This window comes from Dromiciops gliroides, chromosome 4 (assembly GCF_019393635.1).
Source record: "Dromiciops gliroides isolate mDroGli1 chromosome 4, mDroGli1.pri, whole genome shotgun sequence".
NCBI classification, from domain to species: Eukaryota; Metazoa; Chordata; class Mammalia; order Microbiotheria; family Microbiotheriidae; genus Dromiciops; species Dromiciops gliroides.
In genome coordinates this window covers 110,535,728-110,561,493 of record NC_057864.1, presented here as the reverse complement: position 1 = coordinate 110,561,493, position 25,766 = coordinate 110,535,728, and the positions used below count along the sequence as shown (strand labels likewise).

Here is a 25,766-nt window from a genome sequence, read left to right as displayed (position 1 = left end):
CTAGATTTGGGTCATCTTGCTACATTTACAAGGTTCACTGTAGGTCTTTTGGAGAATCAAATAAGCAAATATCAGTCTCAATTCCCCTCTCTTCCCCCACTCCTGTTTATTACTGAACCATGCAACATTCACCAATCCAATAACAGAAACATTAAAGACATTAAAATAATGTAAACAACAAGAATGAACCATGTAAAAGAATCATTCTCGATCACATACAAATGGATGCAATGCCTAATGACTGAAAGGGTATTATATTCTTTGTTATTGTTCAGTTGTCTTTTCAGTCCCATCTGCCTCTTCATGACCCCTTTTGGGATTTTCTTGGCAAAAATACTGAAGTGGTTTACCATTTCCTTCTCCAACTCATTTTACAGATGAGGAAATTGAGGCAAATGGTCAAGTGATTTCCCTAGGTTCATATAGCTAGTAAGTGTCTAAGGCCTGATTTCAACTCAGGAAGATGAGTCTTCCTGATTTCAGGCCTGGCATGTCATCCATTGACTTACCTTGCAGCCCAAAGTTGAGGATGACACTGAGGCTAGAGATCAGTGAAGCCTCTCACCTTGGTTCTGGGATCTACAGATTCCTGCCAGGACTCTTGGAAATGTCTGGGTAGAACCACTTTACATGATATCTTTCCATTCTCCCTCCCTTCCACTCAGACAACAGCCTGTCACTTGCCTTGCCTCCCCTCCCCATCTCTATTCTTTCCTACAGCTCCAGAAATGCTAGTAACAGCTAAGTGGTGCAGTGATAGAACACTGACCCTGAAGTTGGGACGTGAGTTAAAATGCAGCCTCAGACACTTGATACTTACTAGCTGTGTGACCCTGGGCAAGTCACTTAACCCCAATTGCCTCAAACATCTGGGGCCATCTCCAATCATCTTGATATATATCTTGCCACTGGACCCAGATGGCTCTGGAAGAGAAAGTGAGGCTGGTGACTTTGCACAGCCCTAACTCATGTAAATCCAGTTCACCTCAAGTTATGATATCATGGTCCTCTTTGAGAAGGAAAGACAGACAACAACAATCTGGAAATCCTGATGTTCTTCAGAACATTTTCCACAGATTAGAGTCTTAAGTTACCTATACTACTGCTCTGGGAAATGTAATACAGGAAATTTCCCCCAATATTCTCTCATCCCTAAGCATCATAAGATACAAAGTCCCAGGGACTTTTCTTTTAGTCATACCCACTATGGTATGTAACTATTATATGCAAAACTCTGAGGATGAAAAAAAAATCTAAAAAGTCTTGCTCTCAAAGAGCTTATCTTTTACCTAAGGAATAAAATATATACAAGGAAAAGCAAATGGGTAATTTAGGGAAGAAGAGTGCATTCCTAGTTTGGACAAATCAATCAGGAAGGTCTTTACTTGGGATTTGGGACCCCTCAGCTAGGCTTTGAAAGAAGATAAAGGTTCCTAAGAGGAGGAGATGAGGAAGGAGTTTATAGTTTCCATAAATGGAGAGTTGCTTATATAAATACACAGAAATGAGGGGGAATGTCAAATGTTGAGTTTAAGGAACAGTCGATAGTCCAGTTTAGCTGGATTGTACAATATGCATTGGTAAACATATTTGATAAAGCTAAAAAGGTAGATCAAAACCAAACTGTGAAAGACCTTAATTGCCAGGCTGAGAAGGCATATGTTGGATGCCACAGGAAAGAGGCAAACAGTAAAGGGTTTTGAGCAAGGAAATTCCTGTGCCTGTCATCCTTTAGCCTTTCATTCAAAGCCCTCTATTATCTGGTCTTATCTCATATGACTTTCCTTCCTGTACTCCTTGCTCAAACCCAAAAGAAATCCTGTCGTCTATGCACAACCTGCATTTATCTGCTTTCATGCTTCTGCACAAAGCATTCTCTAGGACAGGTGAACCTTCTACCTCACCACCTCCTATTAAAATCCTATTCAATCAGTGGAAGGATAACCTCTTCCATGAAGCCTTCTACATTATGGAAACGATTTCTTTCCTCCTTTAAATTCTCAAAGTACTTTGTTAATACTTTTCTTATGCATTTACAATAGTCTGTTTTGTCTTATAGTTGTCTATGTCCATGTCTTATCTCTGCTACAAGATCTTTAAAGGCAGAATACATGTATCATTCATTTCTCTTTACATTTCCCCTACCACTTAGCATGGAACTTTGCAGAAAAAGGAGTTGTTTTTTTTTTTTAAATCACATCTTCCATAGGCACCAAAATATTTATAGTAGCAGTTTTTTGTAGTGGCAAACAAATAGAAACAATTAGCTGTCCAATAATTGGGGAATGGTTATGCAATTTGTGGCTTATGAATTTAATGGAATATTACTATGTTGTAAGAAATGATAAATATGACAAATACAAAGAAGCATGGGAAGTCTTTGGTGAACTACTAGAAAGCAAAGTAAGCAGAACCAGGAAAGCTATATACAATTACTACAACAATATGAATAGAAAGAAAAACAAAACAATCAAAACTGAATGCTGTAAAATTATGATAACCAAGCTTGGTTCCAAAGAAGGGGTGTGAGAAGACACTTTCCTTTCCCTCCTTCTTTATAGAGGTGACAGGCCTATGGGCATGGAACAATAACAGTCTTGGATGATGTGTTTAATTTTGCTGAACTGTTTTTTTTCCTCTTGTTTTTATCCTTTATCATAAGGAATGACTTTCTGGGAGAGGAGAGAGAAAAGATGCCATGAAAAATGTGTTACATAAAAACAAAATACATTGATAAAAATAATTACTTAAAAATATGCTATTTAATTTATTTATTGCAATTTCAATTTATTCAAATTATTACAATATAAAATGCAATATAATATTGTATAGTCCAAGTATTTAATTACTAACAGTCCACAGTATAAAGGAAAATTCAGAGATGCATGGAGTTAATCACAGAATCCTTTAAGTAGGTGAGTTTTTAAATATGGATGGAATTAAAAAGTGTTTTAACAGCTAGGAAGGTAATGGCTAGCCCAAAAAGAGTTTTTAGTTAAAAGTGGGACAGAATGCTAATTCAACAATAAAAATGCCATCTACTTATTTTGTTGGCACTCTCTCTCTCTCTCTCTCTATATATATATATCTATATATGTATGTATATATATAATATGTATATGCATGTATATGTAATCTGAGGAATAAATGCCAAGACCTCATGTTTTTGCTTTTTGTTTGTGTTTTTTTGTTTATTTTCTCTTTTTTTTTTGGCATTTGTTCCTTTATTATAGACACTATCATTTTTCACAAACTGGTTAACATCTCACTTAAAATAAACAATCCCTTATTCCCATCAGATTGTTTGTTTTTAAATGATTACATTTCATTTTCTTTCCAAAAAACAAACAGCAGCCACATCTGAACTAATTAACTAGAAGGTTCTTACTTAGGAAAAGAGATACTAAAAAATTCCAATATCTTTAAAAGGTTAAGAGCTTTTTTTCCTTCAAAACATATTTAACTAGCAACACTTAGTAACCACAAGTCATGTGCAATAGCAATATGCTAGGTACTCAGGGTACAAATGCAAAAATGAAACTGTCTCTGCCTTTAAGGAATTTGAACCCAAGTGATCTTGGCCTTGAGACCATGCCTTTAGCAATTATTCCAAGGCATCTGTGGCATATAGTAAGCCTTACTAAATTGAATATAAAATAATCTTAAGGAGAAAAGGATATCTATGTCTTGAAGACTCAGAAAAGGTCCAATAGGAGAAGTCATCTAAACTGAGCTTTGAAGGAAGCTAGGGGATACTAAGATGCTAAGAAGTGAGGGAGGGCCAGCTAGGTGGTGCAGTGGATAAAGCACTGGCCCTGGATTCAGGAGGACCTGAGTTCAAATCCAGCCTCAGACACTTGATACTTACTAGCTGTGTGACCCTGGGCAAGTCACTTAATGCTCATTGCCCCACAAAACAAAACAAAATAAGAAGTCAGCTAAGAAGTGAGGAAAATATGCATTACCAGCACTGAGGTCACCCTATTCAAAGGCAAAGATACAGAAATCTAGAACAGATGCCTAAAGCATCTCTCTTCATTTTAAAAATGCAACTTGGGGAGGGGGTGGGAGGGGGAAGAGCCAAGATAGCGAAAGAAAGGCTGTGACTCTCCCAGCCCTGGAAAACCTGTCCACATACCTCCAAAAATAATGCGATAAGACACACTTGGAGCAACATAACCCACATAAGAACAGAGTGAGACTCTTTTCCAGCTAAAGATGGCTTAATGAGGTGGCTGGGATCACCTGCTATTTGGGCTGAGAGAGGAGCACAGAGCATAGAGCAGGACCAGCCTTGAGCAGGCAGCGCCTCCAACCAAAGCCTCAGGATCTTCAGCTGCTTCTTCTAAAGCTTGGCTTACGGACCCGTGAGGGGATCCAATGGTCGGGGGGAATAGCTGTGATCTCTTCTGGAACTGGGGTGGGGAGCCCACATTCTGAACCAGCAAGCAAAGTTAAAGGAGAACCACCCAGTGGGGAAGGGGCACAGGCATGCCAAGCTTCCGACCATAGAGAATCAGATTTCAATCAGACTTCTGTTTCCGGGTCAAAGAGAAAGCAGGTTGTGGTTACTCACAGGCCAGGCAGGATGAGAAAAAGCCCAATCACCCTCTGGGCCAAACTGTAGCTCAGAACAGTATGTCCTGGAAGCAACACTACACTTTAAGAAGGAGTTAAAAGCCAAGAAATAAGGGATCAATATGAGTAAGCAGAAAAAACAACAGACCATCGAAAGTTGCTTTGGGATCAAGCTAGAACAGAATACATCCTCAGAAGAAGGATGTATTTAACAAAGTTAAAGCTCCTGCATCCAAAGCTTTCAAAAAAATATGAATTGGTCTCAGGCCTTGGAAGCACTCCAAAGGGAGTTTAAAGAGAAAATAGGAGAGATAGAATGAAGATTTAGAGAGGTTGAGGAAAGAATGGAAAGAGAAATGAGAGTGATTCAGGAAAGTCATGAGAAAAAAGTCAACAGCTTGAAAAGCCAAATGGAAAATGAGATTAAAAAGCTCTCTGAAGAAAATAATTGCCTAAGAAGTAGGATTGAACAAATGGAAGCTAGTGACTTTATGAGAAACCAAGACACAGTAAAGCAAATCCAAATGAATTATTAAAAAATAGAGGACAATATGATATATTTCCTTGGAAAAATAGCTGATCTGGAAAATAGTTCCAGGAGAGAGAATTTTAAAATCATTGGACTACCTGAAAACCATGACCAAAACAAAAGCTTAGATACCATATTCCAAGAGATTGTCAGGGGAAATTGCACTGATATCCTAGAAGCAGAAGGTAAAATAGAAATTGAAAGAATGCACTGATCACCTCCTGATAGAGATCCCAAAAGGAAAACTTCCAGGAATATTATAGCCAAATTCCAGACATCCCAGGTCAAGGAGAAAATATTGAAAGTAGCTAGAAAGAAGGATTTCAAATACTGTGGAGCCACAGTCAGGATAACACAAGATCTAGCAGCTTCTACATTAAAGGACCAGAGGGAATGAAACATGATATTCCAGAGGGCAAAGGAACTGGGACTAAAACCTAAAATCACTTACCCAGCAAAACTGTGTATAATCTTTCAAGGGTAAAAATGGGACTTCAATGAAAAACAGGACTTTCAGGCATTTGTGGTGAAAAGATCTGAACTGAATAGAAATGTTGACTTTCAAATACAAGACCCTAGAGAAGCATAAAAAGGTAAACAGAAAAAAAGAAATCATGAGGGACATTAAAAGGATAAACTGTTTACATTCTTACATGAGCAGATAATATTTCCAACTCATAAGAACTTTCTCAGTATTAGGGTAGCTGAAAGAAATATACTTAGACAGAGGGCACAGGTTTGAATTGAATATGAAGGAATGATATATGTAAAGCATTTATTTTTTGTTTATCCTTGGTTTTTGTGGAGCAGGCAGGGTGGGCTGTCTTATGTCTAGGTCTAGATTTGGGATTGAGGCCTCCTGGGTCCAGGGCTGGTGCTTTGTCCACTGTGTCATCTAGCTGACCAATGATGACATCTTCAAAATAAAGTTAAGGGGTAAGAGGAATGCACTGGAAGAAAGGGAAAGGGAGAGGCGGAAGGGTGTAAAGTAACTCAAATAAAAGAAACAAGAAAAAGCTTATGGAGTGGAGGGGGAAATGGGGAAGGAGCAGGGGAGTGAGTGAGTCTTACTTTCATCAGAATTGGCTGAAACAGGGAATAACATAAACAAGTGGGTATAGCAATATATTTTTCCCTAAGGGAAAGTAATAGAGGAAGGGGAAAAGGGGAAGGGGGGAGAGAGATGAAGGAAGGGAGAGCATATTTGGGAAGGGAGCAGTAAAAAAGTAAAACACTTTTGAGGAGGGATAGGGTGAAAGAAGATAAAAAATAGAGTACATATTAAGGGGAGGGAATAGGATGAAGGGTAATACAGTTAGCAATAGTAACAGTGAAAGAAATGATGAGCAGTATGCTATCAGAAGGCCACATGAAAAATGAAAACCATCAACAGAGATAGAACTGATGGTATTTAATACAGATTGAAGTATAAATTTATTTGTTAGTTCCTCTTACTAAAGTTATTCTGTCTATTTTCTTTCACAACTTGATAAATGTGAAGATGCTTGGCATAATTGCACATGTATGACATATTGAATTGCTTGATTCCATAGGGAGGGTTGAGGAGGGAGGGAGGAAGAAAAATTTAGAACACAAAATTTTTTAAAAAATCAATGCGAAGAAATGATGATGGATTTCAGAGAAACCTGGAAGGACTTACATGAATTGATGCTTAGCAAGATGAGCAAAACCAGGAGAATGTTGTACACAGTATCAACAACATTGTGTGTTGATCAACTGTGGTGGACTTGACTCTTCTCAGCAACACAATGGTCCAAGATAGTTTCAGGAAACTCATGAGGGAAAATGCTTTCCAAATCCAGATAAAAAGAAATGTGGCATTTTGATGAAGATTGCACCATACTATTTCTACTTTTTTTTTGTTTTCCTTTTATGAAGTTTTTCCCTTTTGCTCTGATTCTTCTTTCACAGCATGAATAACGCAGAAATATGTTCAATGTGATTGTACATATATAACCTATATCAGATTGCTTGTTGTCTTGGGAAGGGGGAAGGGAGGGGAGGAAGGGAGAAAGATTTGAAACTAGAAATCTTATATAAACAAATGTTGAAAACTATCTCTACATGTAACTAGAAAATAACAAAATACTATATAAATAAATTCTTAAAAAAGACATAAAATGTAATTGGCAACTAAGAGAGAAATATCTATAAGTCAATAAAAAGCAAGGTAACAGAATTATAGTGTTTCTCACAGTACAGTGATGTTAGATCTGCTTAGGAAACAACACATTTCCCACCTGCGCTAAAGCCTCACATTCAGTGTACTGGACATAATCCATATGAACATTTGGGTACTTTGGGCTAACTTATAGACAGGGCCTGAATGAAGAGAGAAAAGGTGGGTATCATCTTGATACAGATAAAAAATATAGGATGGTTTGTATGTAATTTCAGCACGAAAAATAAGGAACAGTACTAATATTCCCCATTGGTAGTTTTCAGGAGGAAACCCATTCAAAGGTATTAAAATGGTTTCAAGACTTATTCAACACAGTAACAGCAACATTGTGTGATGAACAATGGGAAAAGACTTGGCTCTTCTCACAGTGTAACGATCCAAAACAGTTTCAAAGAACTCGTGATAGAAAATGTTCTCAACTTCCAGAAAAAAAGAACTATGAATTATAAATGCAGATTGAACCATACTGTTTCTACTTTTGGACTGTTTTTCCCCTTCTTGTTTGAAGTTTTTCCTTTGTACTCTGATTCTTCTTTCACAAGATGACTAATGTAGAAATACGTTTAATGTGATTATACATGTACAACCTATATCAGACTGCTTTCCATCTTGGGGAGGAGGGAGGGAAGGGAGGGGGAGAGAAAAAAAAATTGGTACTAAAAATCCAGTGAAAACAAATGTTGAAAACTATCCTTATATGTAATATGTAACTGGAAAATAATAAAATAATAAAAAGACCTATTCAAAAGAATTAGGAGGCCCTCTCACCTTATTCCACCCCATCTCCAACCCTATACCAAATATCTGATAGGAAGAGTACATTATTACTCAACTGAACAGATCAAATGAAATACAGGACCTCTCCCAATAACTTTCTCACTTCCATCATCTAAGTCAGTAAATGGCTTAGCTTGCTTCCAGAGGCAATGCTGGCCACTCCAAGCAGCTGAAGATCATTGCCTCATTTAGGTAGAACATGAAACAACTAATGAAGCTAAAAGTCTAGGGCATGTGCCCTCTAAGGTTTGCTAGTTTGTCTTTAGTCTCCAGACACACATATCTATATAGGACCTGAGCGAGCCATTTGACAAATGTGTGCTGCTAGTCACAAGATTGGATAGCTAAGTGGCACACTGGAATGAGCACTGTGCTTGGAGTCAGAAGACCTGAGTTCAAATTTGTCCCCAGACACTTACTAACTGCATGACTCTGAGCAAGTCAATCAACCCTGTTTGCCTCAGTTTCCTCATTTGTAAAAAGGAGCTGGAGAAAGAAACAGTAAACCACTCCGACATCTATGCCATGAAAACCCTAAATGGAGTCATGAAGAGGTGGACATGATTTAAACGACTGAATAAAAGTCATAAGATGGATGAAAAGAGTTCAAAAAAAAGTATGGATAGGGGAGTCCTAATTGTTGGAAAAACGACGTAGTCACTGAGAAGTGTCAGTGATGTGAAAAAAAATCAATAAGGCATTTTTAAAAAGGAATACAAAGTAAAGCAAATGTCAACCAATAGTTATTTTTACTTACCTAATGCCCAGGGAGATACAGCTTCCAAAAGGAAACTACTACTATACAGAGCATGCATGTACATTAAATGAATCATCAGTTCAGCCAACCACCACCAGCAGAAAAGGCGACTTATTCCCAGGACAAAAATGCGAAGATTGACCTTCAGGGAATAAGATTCTCGGTTCTGCATCTAAAAAAGGAAATGAAAGAAGAAATTAGATTGCGTATTTTTTTTAAAAGCACACCCAGCATTTTCCCTAATAACTTTTAAAATTAAATATTCAGACAAGTGTTTTTATTTTTATTCCCAATAAAGGACAACTTTGGGATGCTCTGGAACTTTTCAATGAAATTAGATTTAAAAAGTTCCAGTTGGAATTTACGAACTTTGTACCAAAGTTAACCATAGAGTCATATGAGTGATTATTGAGTACTTCCTATATAGGCTAAGCCCTATGCCAGGATATGCATCCCTTCAGCTCAATGCCACCCCCTCACAAAATGTACCCGCCTCTCGTGTGTAAGAAGAACATGCTGCTTTTTGCTTTGTTGTGTTCCCTGCACTGCTAAGCCAAGCCCTGAGAAAGGAAAAGCTGGACCCAGAAGGCAGGAGCTCGAGCCAAGACATGTGTGAAGATGCAACAATTCCATGGCTCCTCTTTTGTTCTCATCCAAAAGAGGTGAGTAGCTCCTCTTCAGCATTCCGAGGATAAATAATCTAACAATCAACTGACAGAAGCCACTCAAATTAAGGGAGATTAGGAAAAACTTACTGAAAAGTGGGATTTTTGCTGGGACTTGAAGCAAGCCAGGGAATCCAGGAGGCAGAGATGTGGAGGAAGAGTATCCCAGGCTTGGGTGGCAGCCAGTGAAAATGCAGAGTTGGGAGATGGAGTGTCTTGGTGGAAGAAGAGCAAGGAAGTCAATGTCACTGCATCAAAGAGTATGTTGGGTTGGGAGGGTGTAAGGTGTGAGAAAAACCGGAAAGGTAGGTATTTAAAGGCTAGATTATGAAGAGCTTTGAACACCAAGGAGAAGATTCTGCATTTGATCCTAGAGGTGATAGAGAGCCACTGGAGTTAATTGTTTTTTGGTTTTGGGGGTTTTGTTTGTTTATTTTTTGCAGGGGGTGGCATGGTCCAACCTGTATTTTAGGAAGATCATTTCAACAGCTGAATATAGGATGGGTTGGAGTGGGGAGAAATTTGAGACAAGAAGAAGCAGCAGCAGGTTATTGCAATAGTCCAAAAGTGAGGTGATAAGGATCACAGCCAGGTTGGTAGCAGGATCAGAGGAGAGAAGGGAGAATAGCCAAGAGATGTTATAAAAGTGAAATCAAAAGGCCAGCAATAAATTGGATATGGGGGGAGGGGTGGTCAGAGATAGTGAGGAGTGGAGGATGACCCCTAGGATGAAAGCCTAAGTAACTGGAAGGATGGTGGTATCCATTACAATATTAGGGCAATTAGGAAGAGGGGACGGTTTAGAAAGAAAGATGAGTTAAATTTTGGACATGTTGGGTCTGATATCCCCACCCAGTTAAAGATTTCTAATGGGCCACTGGAGATGGGAGAGTGAAGATCAACAGAGATATCTGGGCTGGATAAGGATGTTTGAGAATCATCAGCAGAGATGATAACTGAATCCATGGGAACTGTTGAGATCACCTTTCAATGCTTTAATAGATTGTCTTTCCCCCTCTTCCCACACCAGCACAAGGCACTTTTGAAAAGAAGTTGCCTCAATTAAGCTATCATTGAAGTTTTATTAAGCATTTACTATGTGCCAGTCACTGTACAAAATGCTACAAAAGGAGGCAAAAGACAGTCCCTGCCCTCAAGGTGCTTACAATCTTCAAATGATGTGCAGCCTCTCTGAGGTTGGTCTTCAGATGATGAAATCCATAGCCACAATAGCATCACTAAATCATCTTGGTAAAGAAAAGAGCAGTGGATTTTGGGTGAGAGGACCTGGTATAAGCCACTAAAACTCTCTGGACCTCGAGATTCTTATCTGCAAAATTAGGGGATTCAAACTAAATAGTGGGGCAGCAAAGTGGCTCAGTGGGTAAAGCACCAGCCCTGGATTCAGGAGGACCTGAGTTCAAATATGGCCTTAGACACTTGACACTTACTAGCTGTGTGACCCTGGTCAAGTCACTTAACCCTCATTGTCCCACCTCCACTCCCCAAAAAGAAACTAAATAGCTGCTGAAGTCCCTTCTAGCTCTAGCACTATGATATGACCTTAGGACATAATTAAAGGATTACAGAGCTAGAAGGAGCCTTCACAGTCTTCTAATCCAACCTGAACAAGAGTCCTACAATGTACCAAAGTGGTCATCCCACGTTTGCTTGAAGAACTACAGAGAAAAAGAACCCATTGCCTCCAAAGGTAACCCATTCCTCTGCTGCACACTTATTCATTGTATCATTGAGAGCTGGAAGACACCACAGAAGCCATCTAGTCTAAACCTCTCATTTTACATATGAGGAAACTGAGGTTCAAAAATGTTAGCTCACCTAAGGTCACACAGGTAGTAAATGGCAGAAGCAAGATTCAAATCAAAGTCTTATGGTTCCAAATCCAGCCCTCTTTCCAATGAACAAGGATACCTCCCGTTACTGGAAAGTTTTTCTTACATTTTATTTGTAGCCTTCCTTTTAGAGAGAGCAATATGGCACAATGGAAAGAGCACTGGTTCTGAATTCAGAGGCTCTGGTATTAAATAGCACCCCTGAAATGTACTGCATGTGGGCCTTCCAACATGTCATTTAGGCTCCCTAGTCAATTTCTTCATCTGTAAAATTAGGTGGTTGGACGAAATGGCCATGAGATTCCTTCTAGCTCTGTGGCAATGATCCCTTTCAGTGTCACTGAAGTCATTCCAACTTGATGATATAGCCACTAGAACTAATGCTCTAACAGAGCCCTCAGTTATACAGATGCACCCCCATTCCACAATAAAGTATCAAAGAAAAAATCTGGTGGGGAAATGAAATGACATTCCAAACCAGATAAAAATTAATTGGGAATGATCCACATTGGTATTCCCCTATATTCTACTGAATCCATATGTACACCTTTATCAACAGGCAGGGGGAAAATCCATCCTTAGGTTTGATGCAAAATCTCTTGGCATTTCTATCTAAAAGAAACACAATCTTAACCCTGTCCTCCTCCCCCTACAGATATCTCCTGCTCTCTGAATTTTACAAAGATGACAAGATTTTATTAAACTAATGGCTGTCTTGAAGGGCAGAGGCGGAGCTAATGAATAAATGATGAAGTTGAGTCTCTGAAGATATTAAATGGTGCAGGAAAAAAGGATAAGATCTAGCATTTGATAATTGGGGCTTAAGATATTAAATAAAACAAGAAAAAAGTACAAGTTTCTAGGGGACAGAAGTCTGAAGGCAATTGCTTTCTTTCTCCTTAAAGCTTTCAGGTGATTGGCTCCTCACTGCAATGGGGGTGAGTGACACTGCCCACTGAGGGAAAGGTGAGATCTAGAAGCTGGTACATTTATTTTTCTGCCATTTAAAAATGTGCACATTCAATCATTTTCTCAAATTGTCCTCCCACAGAGAGATGCCTGGCTAAGTCATCCTGGCTAGATAAGTGGCATTATAATAACCTTAACAAATAGCTTTCTACCTTTTATCACCAGCTTCGTTAATTGTTCTAAAGAAAGCTCTTTGCCTTTACCTTTTCTTTAAAAAAGAAGAGTTGGGGAAAATGAATTCATAAAACTATTAAAAGAAAACAGTTTAAAAGAAAATAAATTCACTTCTTTCTCCCATTTAGTTTACCTTGATTCACCTCAGGTGGAGAGTTTAATAAGCAACTATATAGCAGCCATATTGAGACCATACTGCAGAATCTAAGAGTCAGAAGTGATCTTATGGACCATCTGCTATAGTTCAACCCACACCTGACCAAGAAGGCCTTTCAATAAATATGTACAAGTAGTGGTCATCCAGTCTATGCTTGGAGATCTCCCATGCAGGAGAACCCATAATCTCCCAAGACAACTTGTTCCAACTTTTAGACAGTTCTTATTGTTAGGAAATCCTTCCTTTCATCAAGCCTTAATCTATCCTCCCTGAAATTTCCAACTCATTTCTCCTGGTGCTGCTCTCATTGTTATTGTTTGTCTCTTATTCTCAAAGAGGACCAATGACATCAGGAAGGTGATGTCTTGACTTCAAGTGAATAGGATTTAAGGGAAGCAGGGCTGTGCAAAGTCACTAGCTTCACTCTCCCCTCCAGAGCTGTATTGTAACAGTACATTGCCCAACTGTGTCCAGTGGCAAGATATAGATCAGGATGACTGGAGATGGCCCTATATGCAGTGAGAGACGTCAGCCTTTTTAAGCTAAGGTCTTTCCCAGGTCTCAGTTTGTCTGAGGCAATGCCCTTTCAGTGATGTAATGAAAAGGTAAGAAATGAAGCAAAAAATGGCCTCTTTAACCTAATAAAAAATCAATCAGGGGGTGGGGGGGAGTGGGGGAAGATCGTCAGAGTTTCTGGCCAAAACAGAAAAAAAAAATGCAACTTGTATTCACTCAGCTATCAAAACCAAAACAATCACCAAGCAAGGCTTAGGCTGAGACCTATTATTGTACAATCAGTGAGAACCAGAGTGACTTGGGTTTAAGGCAAGGTCATAGCTCCATTTGAATCCCAATGGGCTTTATCAAAGCCTGATTTCCCAACACCATATTTCCAGAAACAATAAATGAAACTACATGGAGCAAACAAGTTGATTGTCCCAGTTTTGTTTTTTAATGATATAATAAATAAGTAGGAAGAGGGAAAAATAAATCTAGCCTGTAAACCCTAAGATATCTTGTGAGGTTTCAGTAATATTTATATTCCTTTGGACAGAGGTCCTTACCACCCTATGTAGACAAAGGAAGAGGAGGAAGGGAGAAGAGAGAGGAAGAAGAAAGAAGGGAGGGAGTGGGGAAGGATGGAGGGAAAGAAGAGGGAGGAGAGGGAAGGAAGGAGAGATGCCCAACTGGAACTGGCCAAGCTAAATGAGCTCGATTTTTCTTCCATACCATAGCTCTTCAAATACCTGAAAACGTTAATCTTGCTTAACCCCTACCGCAATATATTCTCTTTTTTCTGACCAAATAACCCTTGTTCTTTCAACCATTCCTCATGTGCCATTTTCTCTCATTTGGGTGTTTGTCATTTGTTTCTTTCCACCGACCGGGTTATCCTCTTCAAGATATGTTCTAGGCTAGGGTGCCATTGTCTTTTCTAAAATGTGGCTCCCTGAATTGAACAGTACAGCAGGTCCATTACCTCTCTCATGTCAGACTCTATGTCTGGTATGTCTCAGTACAACCAAGAACATCATTAGCATTTTTTAAACTGTCATGTTACACTACTGACTCGAACTTACATTCCAGTAAAATCCCCATTCTTATCTGCAGAAACTATTGTTACTTAACTTTACCATTCTAATTTTACCAATTTGTGAAGTTAGCTTTTTGGACCCAAAATAAAGGGACATTTTCCCATGTTAAATTTCATCATATTCAATTTGCTCCCTCATTCTAGCCTGTCAGGATCCTGGATCCCCATAACTCTCATCAAATATGTTTACTGTTCTACCTACCTTCTTGTTACTTTCAGATTGGGGGAAGGGAAGGGGAAACATGCAATCTAAGCCTTATTTAATAGGAATGTTGACTAGAGCAAAGCACAGATCTCTGAGGCATGCTACAGCAATCTGTCTCCTTCAAAGTTGGCACTGATACATTTCATAATTTAATTCTGGCTACTTCAACCAATTCCAGACCCACCGAAAAGTACTATTATGCAGCCTAAATCTCTGTTTTATATAAAAGTATAGAATGAGAACATGGACAAGTAGGTGGCACAGTGGATAGAGTGCTGGGGCTGCAGTCAGGAAGATATGAGTTCAAATCCATACTGGGGGGGGGCAGCTAGGTGATGCAGTGGATAAAGCCCTGGCAGTGGATTCGGGAGGACATGAGTTCAAATCTGACCTCAGACACTTGACACTTACTAGCTGTGTGACCCTGGGGAAGTCACTTAACCTTGTTTGCCTCAGTTTCCTTATCTGTAATTAAGCTGAAGAAGGAAATGGCAAACCACTCCAGCATCTTTGCCAAGAAAACCACAAATGGGCTCACAAAGAGTTGGACATGTCTGGAAAAACAATTAAAACAAAAGAGAGAATGAGAGACTGTCAAATACTTTGCTGAAATTGAAATATACTGTCTATAGCATTCCTTTGATCTTTTATCAGTCTAGTGACTATTGTTGTTAGGTTTAGGGGAGGAGAACCTGTCATTTCAACATGGTGAAAAGCTCCCCACTGAATAAATTTCCTCTACCAACACTGATCAGCAACTCTTCTGCAACTTGTAATCACAGAGAGTTGTCTGGAGCACTACTAAGTTAAGTGACTCATCCAAGGTCATACAGCTGGTATGTGACAGAAGCAGAACTTGAGCCCAGGTTGTCTTGACTAAAGCTAATTCTCTAGCCACTGAGTCATGCTGCCTCTCTGTCACTCTAAATACTCGGTGAAAAAAAAGAAAATGAGGTTATCCTGGCATGACCTGACCTCGATGAAACCATAGTATTCTTGAATGATCACTACCTCCCTTCCTAAATGGTCACAAATCAGATCCTTAAGATCATGTTCTAGAATTTTGTCCAGAATAGAATTCATATTCACTGGTCAACTGTTGCTATACTATATCCTCTTTCCTTTTCTGAAAATTAGAACAATATTGTACTGTGATACTTCTCTTAGTCTACATATTATTTCAAAAATCACTGAAAGAAGCTTTTCAGAGCTCCAGGAAGCAGTGATTTGAATTCATTGTCTTCCAATCTCCTTACTAAGCTCTTTTCCCCTCCCTGCTAACCACTTTTCTTCCATAGTTCCTTCCAAGGGTCATTACAAAACATTTGTTATCACTGTTATTCTTTTCACCACATCATTTTGTGCTACATATAGAATCTTGATTTATTCAGGAAACAAGCCCAACATGTTTTCTTGCCTTGCCAAGTCAGATTCCTTTTGACTGCACAACTATAAACAAAATCTATCCTGAATGAATTATCAAGGACAAACTAGCCATTAGGCTAAAAGACTATAAATGTCACCAATAGAGACTGATGCCTATGAAACTGGCATGAGTAAGATGGGGGAGAAGAATCTTCAAAAGTCACATGGTCCAGTCCCTCATCACCTGCTATAAGATCAGCTGAGACCAATGGAATGGCATATCTTGGCTTACAAAACCTAGATTTTAACTCAGAGGGCCTGGGTTCTCATACAATATTTATCAACCACAAAATTCTGGCCAAATCACTTGACCTCTTGGAGTTTCACCTGGACCAGACAATCTTTAAAGTCCTCTCTAGGTCTAAATCCTATGAAATGGGTGAAGCAATATTGCTCTTAAAGTGCAAGGCCAAAGGAATATGATGGAATGGATTCTCCTACACCAAATGGATTTCTAAGATTTTTTGAAACAGGATAATTTTTATGATTATATAAAACATTAGCATTTGTCATTTTGTACAAGAAAACTTGATTAAAAGAAAAAAATGAAAGAAAGTAAAAAATAGCATGCTTCAGTCTGTTCCATCAATTTCAGTTCTTTCTTTGGAGGTGGATAGTATCAGTAGTCCTTTGGGATTGTCTTGGATCATTGTATTGTTGAGAATAGCCAAGTCATTCACAGTTTTTCATCAAACAATATTGCACAATGTTCTCTTGGTTCTGCTGACTTTACTATACATCAGTTCATACATGTCTTTCCAGGCCTTTCTGCTTGTCATTTCTTATAGCACAATAATATTCCATCACCATCATATACCACAGTTAGTTTAGCCATTCCCCAATTGATGGGCATTCCTTTGATTTCCAATTCTTAGCCACCACAAAAAGAGCTGCTATAAATATTTTTGTACAAATAGGTCTTTTTCTCTTTATGGGGACGTCTTTGGGATATAAATCTAGTAATGCTATTGCTGGATCAAAAGGTATGCACAGTTCTATAGCCTTTTTGGCACAGTTCGAAATTGCTCTCCAGAATGGATGGATCAGTTCAGAACTCCACCAACAGTGGATTAGTGTCCCAGCTTTCTCACATCCCCTCCAACATCCAATATTTTCCATTTATATTATATTTGCCACTCTGATAGGTGTGAGGTGATACCTCAGAGTTTTTAATTTGCATTTCTCTGATCAATGGTGATCTGGAAAATCAAATTTATAAGAATCCAAGTCCCCCAATTGAGAAATGGGCAAATGATATGAACAGGAAGTTTTCTGATGAAGAAATCAAAGCTATCTATTGTCATATGAAAAAATGCTCTAAATCACTATTGATTAGAGAAATGCAAATTAAAACAACTCTGAGGTACCACCTGACACCCATCAGATTGGCTAACATGACAAAAAAGGAAAATAATAAATGTCGGAGAAGCTGTGGGAAAATTGGAACACTAATGCATTGTTGGTGGAGCTGTAAACTGATCCAACCATTCTGAAGAGAAATCTGGAACTATGCCCAAAGGGCTATAAAGCTGTGCATACCCTTTGACCTAGCAATACCACTATTAGGTCTTTTTTCCCAAAGAGATCATAAAAAGAGAAAAGGACCCACATGTACAAAAATATTTATAGCTGTTCTTTTTGTGGTGGCAAGGAATAGGAAATTGAGGGGTTGCCCATCAATTGAGGAATGGCTGAACAAGTTGTGGTATATGAATGTAATGGAATACTATTGTGCTGTAAGAAACGATGATCAAGCGGATGTCAGAGAAACCTGGAAGGACTTACATGAACTGCTGCTGAGTGAGATGAGCAAGAACCAGGAGAAAATTGTACACAGTATCAACAACATTGTGTATTGATCAATTGTGATAGACTTGACTCTTCTCAGCAATACAATGGTCCAAGATAGTTCCAAAGGACTCACAATGGAAAATGCTCTACAAATCCAGATAAAAAGAACTGTGGAATCTAGATTCAGATTGAGCCATACTATTTCTATTATTTTTTGTTTTTCTTTTTTGAGGTTTTATCTTTTTGCTCTGATTCCTCTTTCATAGCATTACTAATGCAGAAATATGTTTAATGTGATTGTACATATACAACATATATCAGAGTGCTTCCTGTCTTGGGGAGGCGGGGAGGGAAGGGAGGGAGAAAAATTTGAAAGCAGAAATCTTATAAAAAAACAAATGTTGAAAACTATCTCTACATGTAACTGGAAAATAATAAAATACTTTTATGAAAAAAAATAGTTTTCTAGAGCATTTTTTCATAAGATTATAAATATCTTTGATTTCTTTGTCTGAAAACTGCCTGTTCATATCCTTTGACTGTTTTATCAATTGGGGAATGACTTGTATTTTTATAAATTTGACTCAGTTCTCCATATATTTGAGAAATAGGCCTTTATCAGAGATATTTGTTTCAGAAATTCTTTCCCAGTTTTCTACTTCCCTTGTAATCTTGGTTACATTAGTTTTGTTTGTGCAAAAGCTTTTTAATTTTATATAATCAAAATTATCTCTTTTACATTTCATTTTACTCTCTATATCTTCTTTGGTCCTAAATTCTTCCTCTGCCCATAAATCTGACAGATAAATGAATCCATACTCTCTCAATTTGTTTATGGTATCATCCTTTATGTGTAATCATGTACCCATTTTGACCTTATTTTAGTATACAGTGTGAGATGCTGGTCTATACCTAGTTTCTACCACACAGTTTTCCCATTTTCCCCAAAATTTTTGTCAAATAATGAGTTTTTATTCCAAAACCTTGGATCTTTGGATTTATCATATACAAGATTATTATAGTCATTAACTATAGTTTAATTTCTGTCTATTCTATTCCACTTATCTACCACTCTATTTCTTAGCCAGTACCAGATTATTTTGATAATTACTACTTTATAATACAGTCTGAGATCTGCTACTGCTAGACCCCCTTCTTTTGTATTTCTTTTCATTGATTCCCATGATATCCTTAAACTCTTATTTTTCCAGATGAATTTTGTTATTATTTTTTCAAGCTCTATAAAATATTTTTGATAGTTTGGTATAGCACTAAATAAAGTAACTTAGATAGAATTGTCATTTTTATTATATTGACTCTGCCTACCCATAATCAATTAGTATCTTTCCAATTGTTTAGATCTGACTTTTTTCTGTGAAAAGTGTTTTATAGTTCTGTTCATATAGTTGCTGTGTTTGTCTCGGGATGTAGACTCCCAAGTATTTTATACTGACCACAGTTATTTTAAATGGAATTCCTCTTTCTATCTGTTGTTGCTGGACTTGCTTGGTAATATGTAGAAATTCTGATGATTTGTGTCGGTTTATTTTGGATCCTGCTAAATCAGTAGTTGGCACAGGACTTTTGGGTACCTGAAGGGGTATATACAAATCACCATCCAGGAATGAGATTGGCATTATGACATTCATCCAAAGAAAAGATGGTGTCCGACTCTGCCATGAGCTATGAGGGTGATGTACTTTAAAATGGCCCATTCATCGTCTGGAAATATATTTGTCCATCCCTGTTGCCTCTCCACTCCAGTAGATCACGTCCAAAGCCTGTGTCAAAAAACCACCCTCCACACTCCCTACCAATCCCACTGGCTGAAAGAGTAGAAGCAAATGCAATTAAGATGGAACTTTGGAGCATGCTCTGTAGCTGATTAGTTTCCCAGGAATGATTTTTCCACTCCCCACCTCAGGCAGAATTTTCCTACCACATTTAATAAGGCATAAGCATATGTCACTACCTGAAAGGGCTTGGACTTCTCACCAGAACACTGAATGCTTTTCTATTCAGAAAGGCAAAAATGGGTGTTCTTTAATCACATAAATCACAATTCAAGAAGGCAAACAATTTAATGTTTCATTCTCTTGCCTTAAAAAGGAGAGTAATTCTGCCTTTATACCACTGTAATTACTGAGGTGCACTCATACCTTCAATCTAGTCAATTCCCTTTTATTTTTAAAATTCAGCATTATCCCTTGTCAAGCCTGCAAGAGGAATAAACAGGCAGCACACATTTCACCTAATGAGCCCTGCTGCTCTCCCATCACATGCACAATGTTCCATTTGATATATTCCATTGGGGGGTAGGAAGAAGGAGTGAGGAAGAGAGTCGATCTTAAAATTATTTGAAAATGTCATCAATGTGGATTTTTGGTTAAGGCTAGACTAAAAACTATACCCTAACTCATATGCAAAGTGCATTTTAAAGTACATTATAATAAAAATCTCATTTCATGTAAATTGCATTAAAAGGAATATCTATGCCCCTTACTCTCTCCAGGATGTCCTGCTGATTAACAAGGACAGTTCCCAAAGATGAAATACTCTTCTCCTCGCATACATACACAGAGCATGAGGCAAGAGAAGATTTCTGCCCAGGTCATGGTCAAACTAGATCAGAGGTGGCAAACACCCAGAACACCAGCTACAACTCTCCTGAGTGCTGCCCAAGCCAAATTAAAATATAATTGGAAAATATTTAACAAAATAAATACAACAAAATGTAGATAATATTTAATATGTAGCTTCCCAAGTCAGTATGCAGCCATAGAAGCTTAGTGGCTATTCCTATTTTAATTTAACACCCGTGGGTTAGTTAACCTCTGAAAATCTCCTGACCTTGTGATTCTGTGAGTCTATGGTTCTCTACGTGATAAACATCTGGGAGAACTGAGCTGGAATGGCTAAAACAGATATGCTTGGAACCTGAACCATTCTAAGACTTCTCAAACAACTTCTCTTTTAGATACTTGAGTCCATGGAATTTGAGTTGATTGATTCATCTTAATTCTATGTGTTCAGTCCCCATATGGGCAAATTAGCTTCACCTAGACCTATAACCACAAACCCATCCCCATAACCCTTGCCCAGTCTTGCAGGTCACAGCCCAGCCCTATGAACACAACTTTCCCCAAAGACACACAACATAGGAGAAGCCAAATAAAGTGATAACAGATAGATGATAGATAATTAGAAAGATAGATAGATAAATGAAAGAGTAAATAAACAAATGGATAACAAATAAATTAATGGAGGGATGGATGGATGAATAAATAAACCAGTTATATAGTGTTTTAAATCATCTTAAATGTAATCTCCTACAGTCCTCACAACATCCCTGTGAGGTACCTGTTATTATTATTCTCATTTTGTAAATAAGGAAACTGAGGCTGAAACAGTATGGTCAGTAACTTGTCCAGGGTCACATAGCTAATAGGTATCTAAGGAAGCACTTTAATTCAAGTCTTCCCACCTCCAAGTGTAGCACTCTATCGATGGTGCCACCTAGCTGCCACAGAAATGCACAAGTCTACAGGAAGCAGGTCAGTCAACAACCATTTATTAAGCACCTACCTTGTGCTAGACATTGTGCTACAAGCTGATGATACAAAGATGAAACCTTATCTCTGCCTTCCAGGAGCTCACAATGCAACAAAGGAGAGAGGCAACATGCAAGCAACTACATACAAACAAGTTTCATACAGGATAAATAAGAAATAATCAACAAAGGGAAGGCACTAGAATAGAAACAGAACAGAAAGTCATGCAGGAAACTAGACTCCTCAGAGCTGCATTGTTCTACCACAGCATCAAGATCTCATCTGACTTTTTTTTTCCTTTCTCCTGTCGATACATACAAGCCTACAGTCACAGGGAAAAGGAGGAGCCGTTTACACAACCCTAGAATAAAGACCTGAACTTCTCCCACTATGTGCTATGTATTTTTGTCTTCATATCAGGAAAAAGGCTGATGTTCTCATTTCATTTATAAGAAGTAACAGCGACCTTCCAACTCCCCTGGCTTAAATGCCTTGCCTCCCTTATTGTGTTAATACACATTTTCTGTAAGATTCCTTCCAGACCTACGATGATTCCTATATGCCCTGTGACAATGAGTACTGAGCAAAAATCTTACCCCTCTGCTGGAGAGAAAATTCAAACATGCATCCTAGTAATGATGATTCACAGAATCACAAATGATAAAAATACCCGAGAAGAAACTACCTTTCATCTAGGCTGGGCTTCTTTGCCACTGTTTTCTCATGGACCCCTTTGACAATCCAGTGAAACCTCTGTCAAATATATAAAATGAAATACATGGGATTGTAAAGGAAACTAAATATATTGAAAACAGCTATATAATATTACACACACACACACACACACACACACACACATTCACGGACCCCCAGATTAAGAACTTGATCTAGACAAAGCCTCTAATTTTATAGATATGAAAACTAAAGGTTAGAGAAGTGAACGGCTCATCCTAATTGGGTAGTTCTCCCAATGAGCCTGGATCTCCACCCCGCCCCCAACCTCCACCCTCCAGGTTGTGTGCATGTCCCTAGAGAATATCTCAGACAGCCAGCTATACTATAAACTGCTAGGTTTTAAAATCGATATACACCAAAGGATTTCACTGTCATACTACAACATTCTGAAGTCAACAACAGCTCTGTTCTTGCCAATCCCTTCTCTTTCCATCCCTCTTCTCTTAGATAAGCCTGTTTGAGGGACCCTCACAATGAGAGGCAAAGAGATGTAATAGAAAGAGAACTGGAAATACAGCCCAAAGACCTGCATCCTAATTTCCATTCAGTTAGTTGCTAATTATGGAATCTTTCCAAAGTCTCCTTTCACTTCCCTATACCTCAGTTCCTCACCTTAAAATGGGAATAATATTGCCTATCCTACTTACCTCACAGGACTATTACAAGGGAAGATGAGAAAATGAATTTGAAAGTGCTGTGCAGATTAAATCTACAATCCTATGAAAATAGGATTACATTTTTTATCTCTTTACCATTAGAAAATGCATTACTGGGGGCAGCTAGGTGGTTCAGTAGATAAAGCACTAGTCCTGGATTCAGGAGGGCCTGAGTTCAAATCCAGCCTCAGACACTTGGCACTTATTAGCTGTGTGACCCTGAGCAAGTCACTTAACCCTCATTGCCCTGCAAAAAAAAAACCAAAACAAAGAAAATGCATTACCTAATTTATCTCATAAGAAAAATGGCAGAATGAGCACTGGAATCCAGATCTTCTGACTCCAACTTTGGCATTCTTTTGATCAGGTCAAGCTGTGTTTGCATTAGGGAATATGGAATCTTGGGGGGCTTGGGGAGAGGGAAGGGAAGCAGAGTTTTTATCATGCTTAGCCCCCACCTTCATGGGCTTGGAGATGAGAATATAACGAGAATAAAAGAAATGATGTGCACTGTTCTGTAAGGGGATTGTTAAATGAGGGAAAAGCAAAGTATTTACAAATTAATAGCCTAGACCAACCAGGGGTCTGTAGTTTTTAGAAGGAAAAACATTGGAGGGGGGTATTCCATTTTTTTAACATTTTTATTTAAAGTTTTGAGTTCCACATTCTATCTCTCCCTCACTCACTGCACCTCCCCCCTTTTTGAGAGGGGAAGCAATCAGATATAAGTTATATATGTGAAATTATGTGAAACATTTCTATAATAGTCCTTTTGTATAAGAAAACAAATAAAAGAAAAAAAGTAATGCTTCAGTCTGTACTCAATCAATATCAATTCTTTCTTCGGGAAGTGGATAGTATGCTTCATCATTACTCCTTTGGGAGTATCTTGGGTCACTGTACTGCTGAGAATAGCTAAGTCATTCACAGTTCTTCATCAAACAATATTGCTGTCACTGTGCTCAACATTCTCCTATTTCCACTCACTTCACTATATATCAGTTCATATAAATCTTTCCAGGTTTTTCTGAAATCATCATGCTTGTCATTTCTTAAAGCACAATAATATTCCATCACAATCATATACCACAGCTTGTTTAGCCTTTCCCCAATTGATGAGCAGGTTTTTTTTTTATTTTCCAATTCTTAGCCACTATACAAAGAGCTGTTATAAATATTTTTTGTACAAATATGTCCTTTTTCTATTTTGGGGGATGTCTTTGGGACATAGACCTAGCAGTGGTTTTTCTGGATCAAAGGGTATGCACAGTTTGATAGCCCTTTGGGAATGGAAGAAAAACATTTTCAGCAATATTCTAAGAATATAAATCCCTCTTTAAACTTTAGCCTCTCCCTATCTTCTGGTTCCTTTCTACTGCCCTCATGTTTGCCCAAGCCTCTCCCAGCCTTAAAAAACCTTCATAGACTCTAACCATCTTCCAGTCTCATTTTTTCTTAGCTAAATTCCTAGGGGAAAATGCCCACCTGTACTTATTGCCTCCAATTCCTCACCCCTCACATACTCATCAACCCTTTACATTCTAGATTCCAGTCTCATTACTCCACTGAAAGTGCTCTCTCCAAAGTTACCAATAATGCCTTAACTGCCAGTTTTGATGGCTTTCTTGACCTCTCGACTACATTTGACACTGCTGACTACTCCCTCCTGCTGAATACTCTCTCTTCTCTGTGTCTTTGTGACACTAATCTTTCTTGGTTGTCCTAACTCTCTTATCACCCTTCAGTCTTCTTTGCTGGTTCACCATTCAGTTCTTGCCCCCACCTGTGCATGTACTAAAATGTTCCTTGTCGCTCTATATATCCAGCTCCAATCTCCTTACTGAGCATTCAGTTCCACATTACCAACTGCCTATTGGACATTTCAAACTGTATGTCCAAGACATACCAAACTCAAGATGATTAAAACATAATTCAGTGGGCAGCTAGGTGGCACAGTAGATAAAGCACTGGCCCTGGATTCAGGATGACCTGAGTTCAAATCCGGCCTCCAGAAACTTGACACTTACTACCTGTGTGACCCTGGGCAAGTTGCTTAACCTCCATTGTCCCACAAAAAACCAAAACCATAACCATAATTCATTATATTTTGCCACAAATCATGCTCCCATCAAACTTGCCAAATTATGCCTAAGGCACCATTATTTATAGAGCTTCTCAGGTTCATAACATCAGTGTCATCCTCAAATTTGGGCTGCAAGATGAGTCAGTGGATAGCATGCCAGGCCTGAAATCAGGAAGACTCATCTTCCTGAGTTGAAATCAGGCCTCAGACACTTACTAGCTATATGAACCTAGGGAAGTCACTTGACCACTTGCCTCAGTTTCCTCATCTGTAAAATGAGTTGGAGAAGGAAATGGCAAACCACTCCAGTAACTTTGCCAAGAAAATTCCATATGGGGGTCACGAAGAAGTGATACACGACTGAACAGCAACAACAACCCTCAACAATTCATTCTCCATCCCCCACAGTTGCCAAACTGCTATTTCTACATTCTCATCTCTTGTAACTTACCTTTTACCTATGCTTATTCAGATATAAGAAAGATTTGGCATCAATCTCTACATATTTGTATATTGCTTGATGTAATTTAAACTCATCAATACAACATAATAGGAACAGGAAATGGGCCTGTGATGTCATTAGTACGGGGAACTCCCAGATCATAAAACTCCTTCTACCAATGTAGGTTGGCACCCTATAATGGAAGAGAGTTGTCTAGAGCACAGACTGGTCTGACTTGCCTCCAATGCATCAGGGCTTCTGTATGTGTCAGAAGTAGTACTTGAATCAGGTCTTCCTGGATTTGAGCTCTCAGCTATACTTCCCCTCAGGGTAGAAAGACATAATTATAATCATTTTTGTCTCCACAGTGCGTTTGTTATCACATACATGTGTGACCCAGGAAGTAGAGGACTGGCTGAGGAGCTCTTATAGCCTTCTCCCACCAGCACAATAAGTTGGTCAGATGAATTAGTGAGGTTGGAACAGAAGGGGAACATCACAACAGCAAACCCTGAGGAGTAAAGCCCAAGACAGAAAAGCTGAATCAAATGGGAGCAGATGGGAAGAGAAAGGGAAGAACATGAGAGCACCAAGGTTATAAATTAATTATTTATAGTAAGCA

General features: G+C 38.5%; 1 protein-coding gene across 1 annotated transcript in view; it reads right to left on the bottom strand.

Moving 5' to 3' along the window:
• Positions 1-25,766, bottom strand: part of HHAT (hedgehog acyltransferase) — a 535,206-nt gene that overhangs the window by 378,310 nt on the left and 131,130 nt on the right. The window contains exon 8 of the mRNA XM_043999913.1: positions 8,845-9,016. Within this exon, the coding sequence (XP_043855848.1) occupies positions 8,845-9,016 (172 nt within the window). The remainder of the gene's footprint in view (positions 1-8,844; positions 9,017-25,766) is intronic.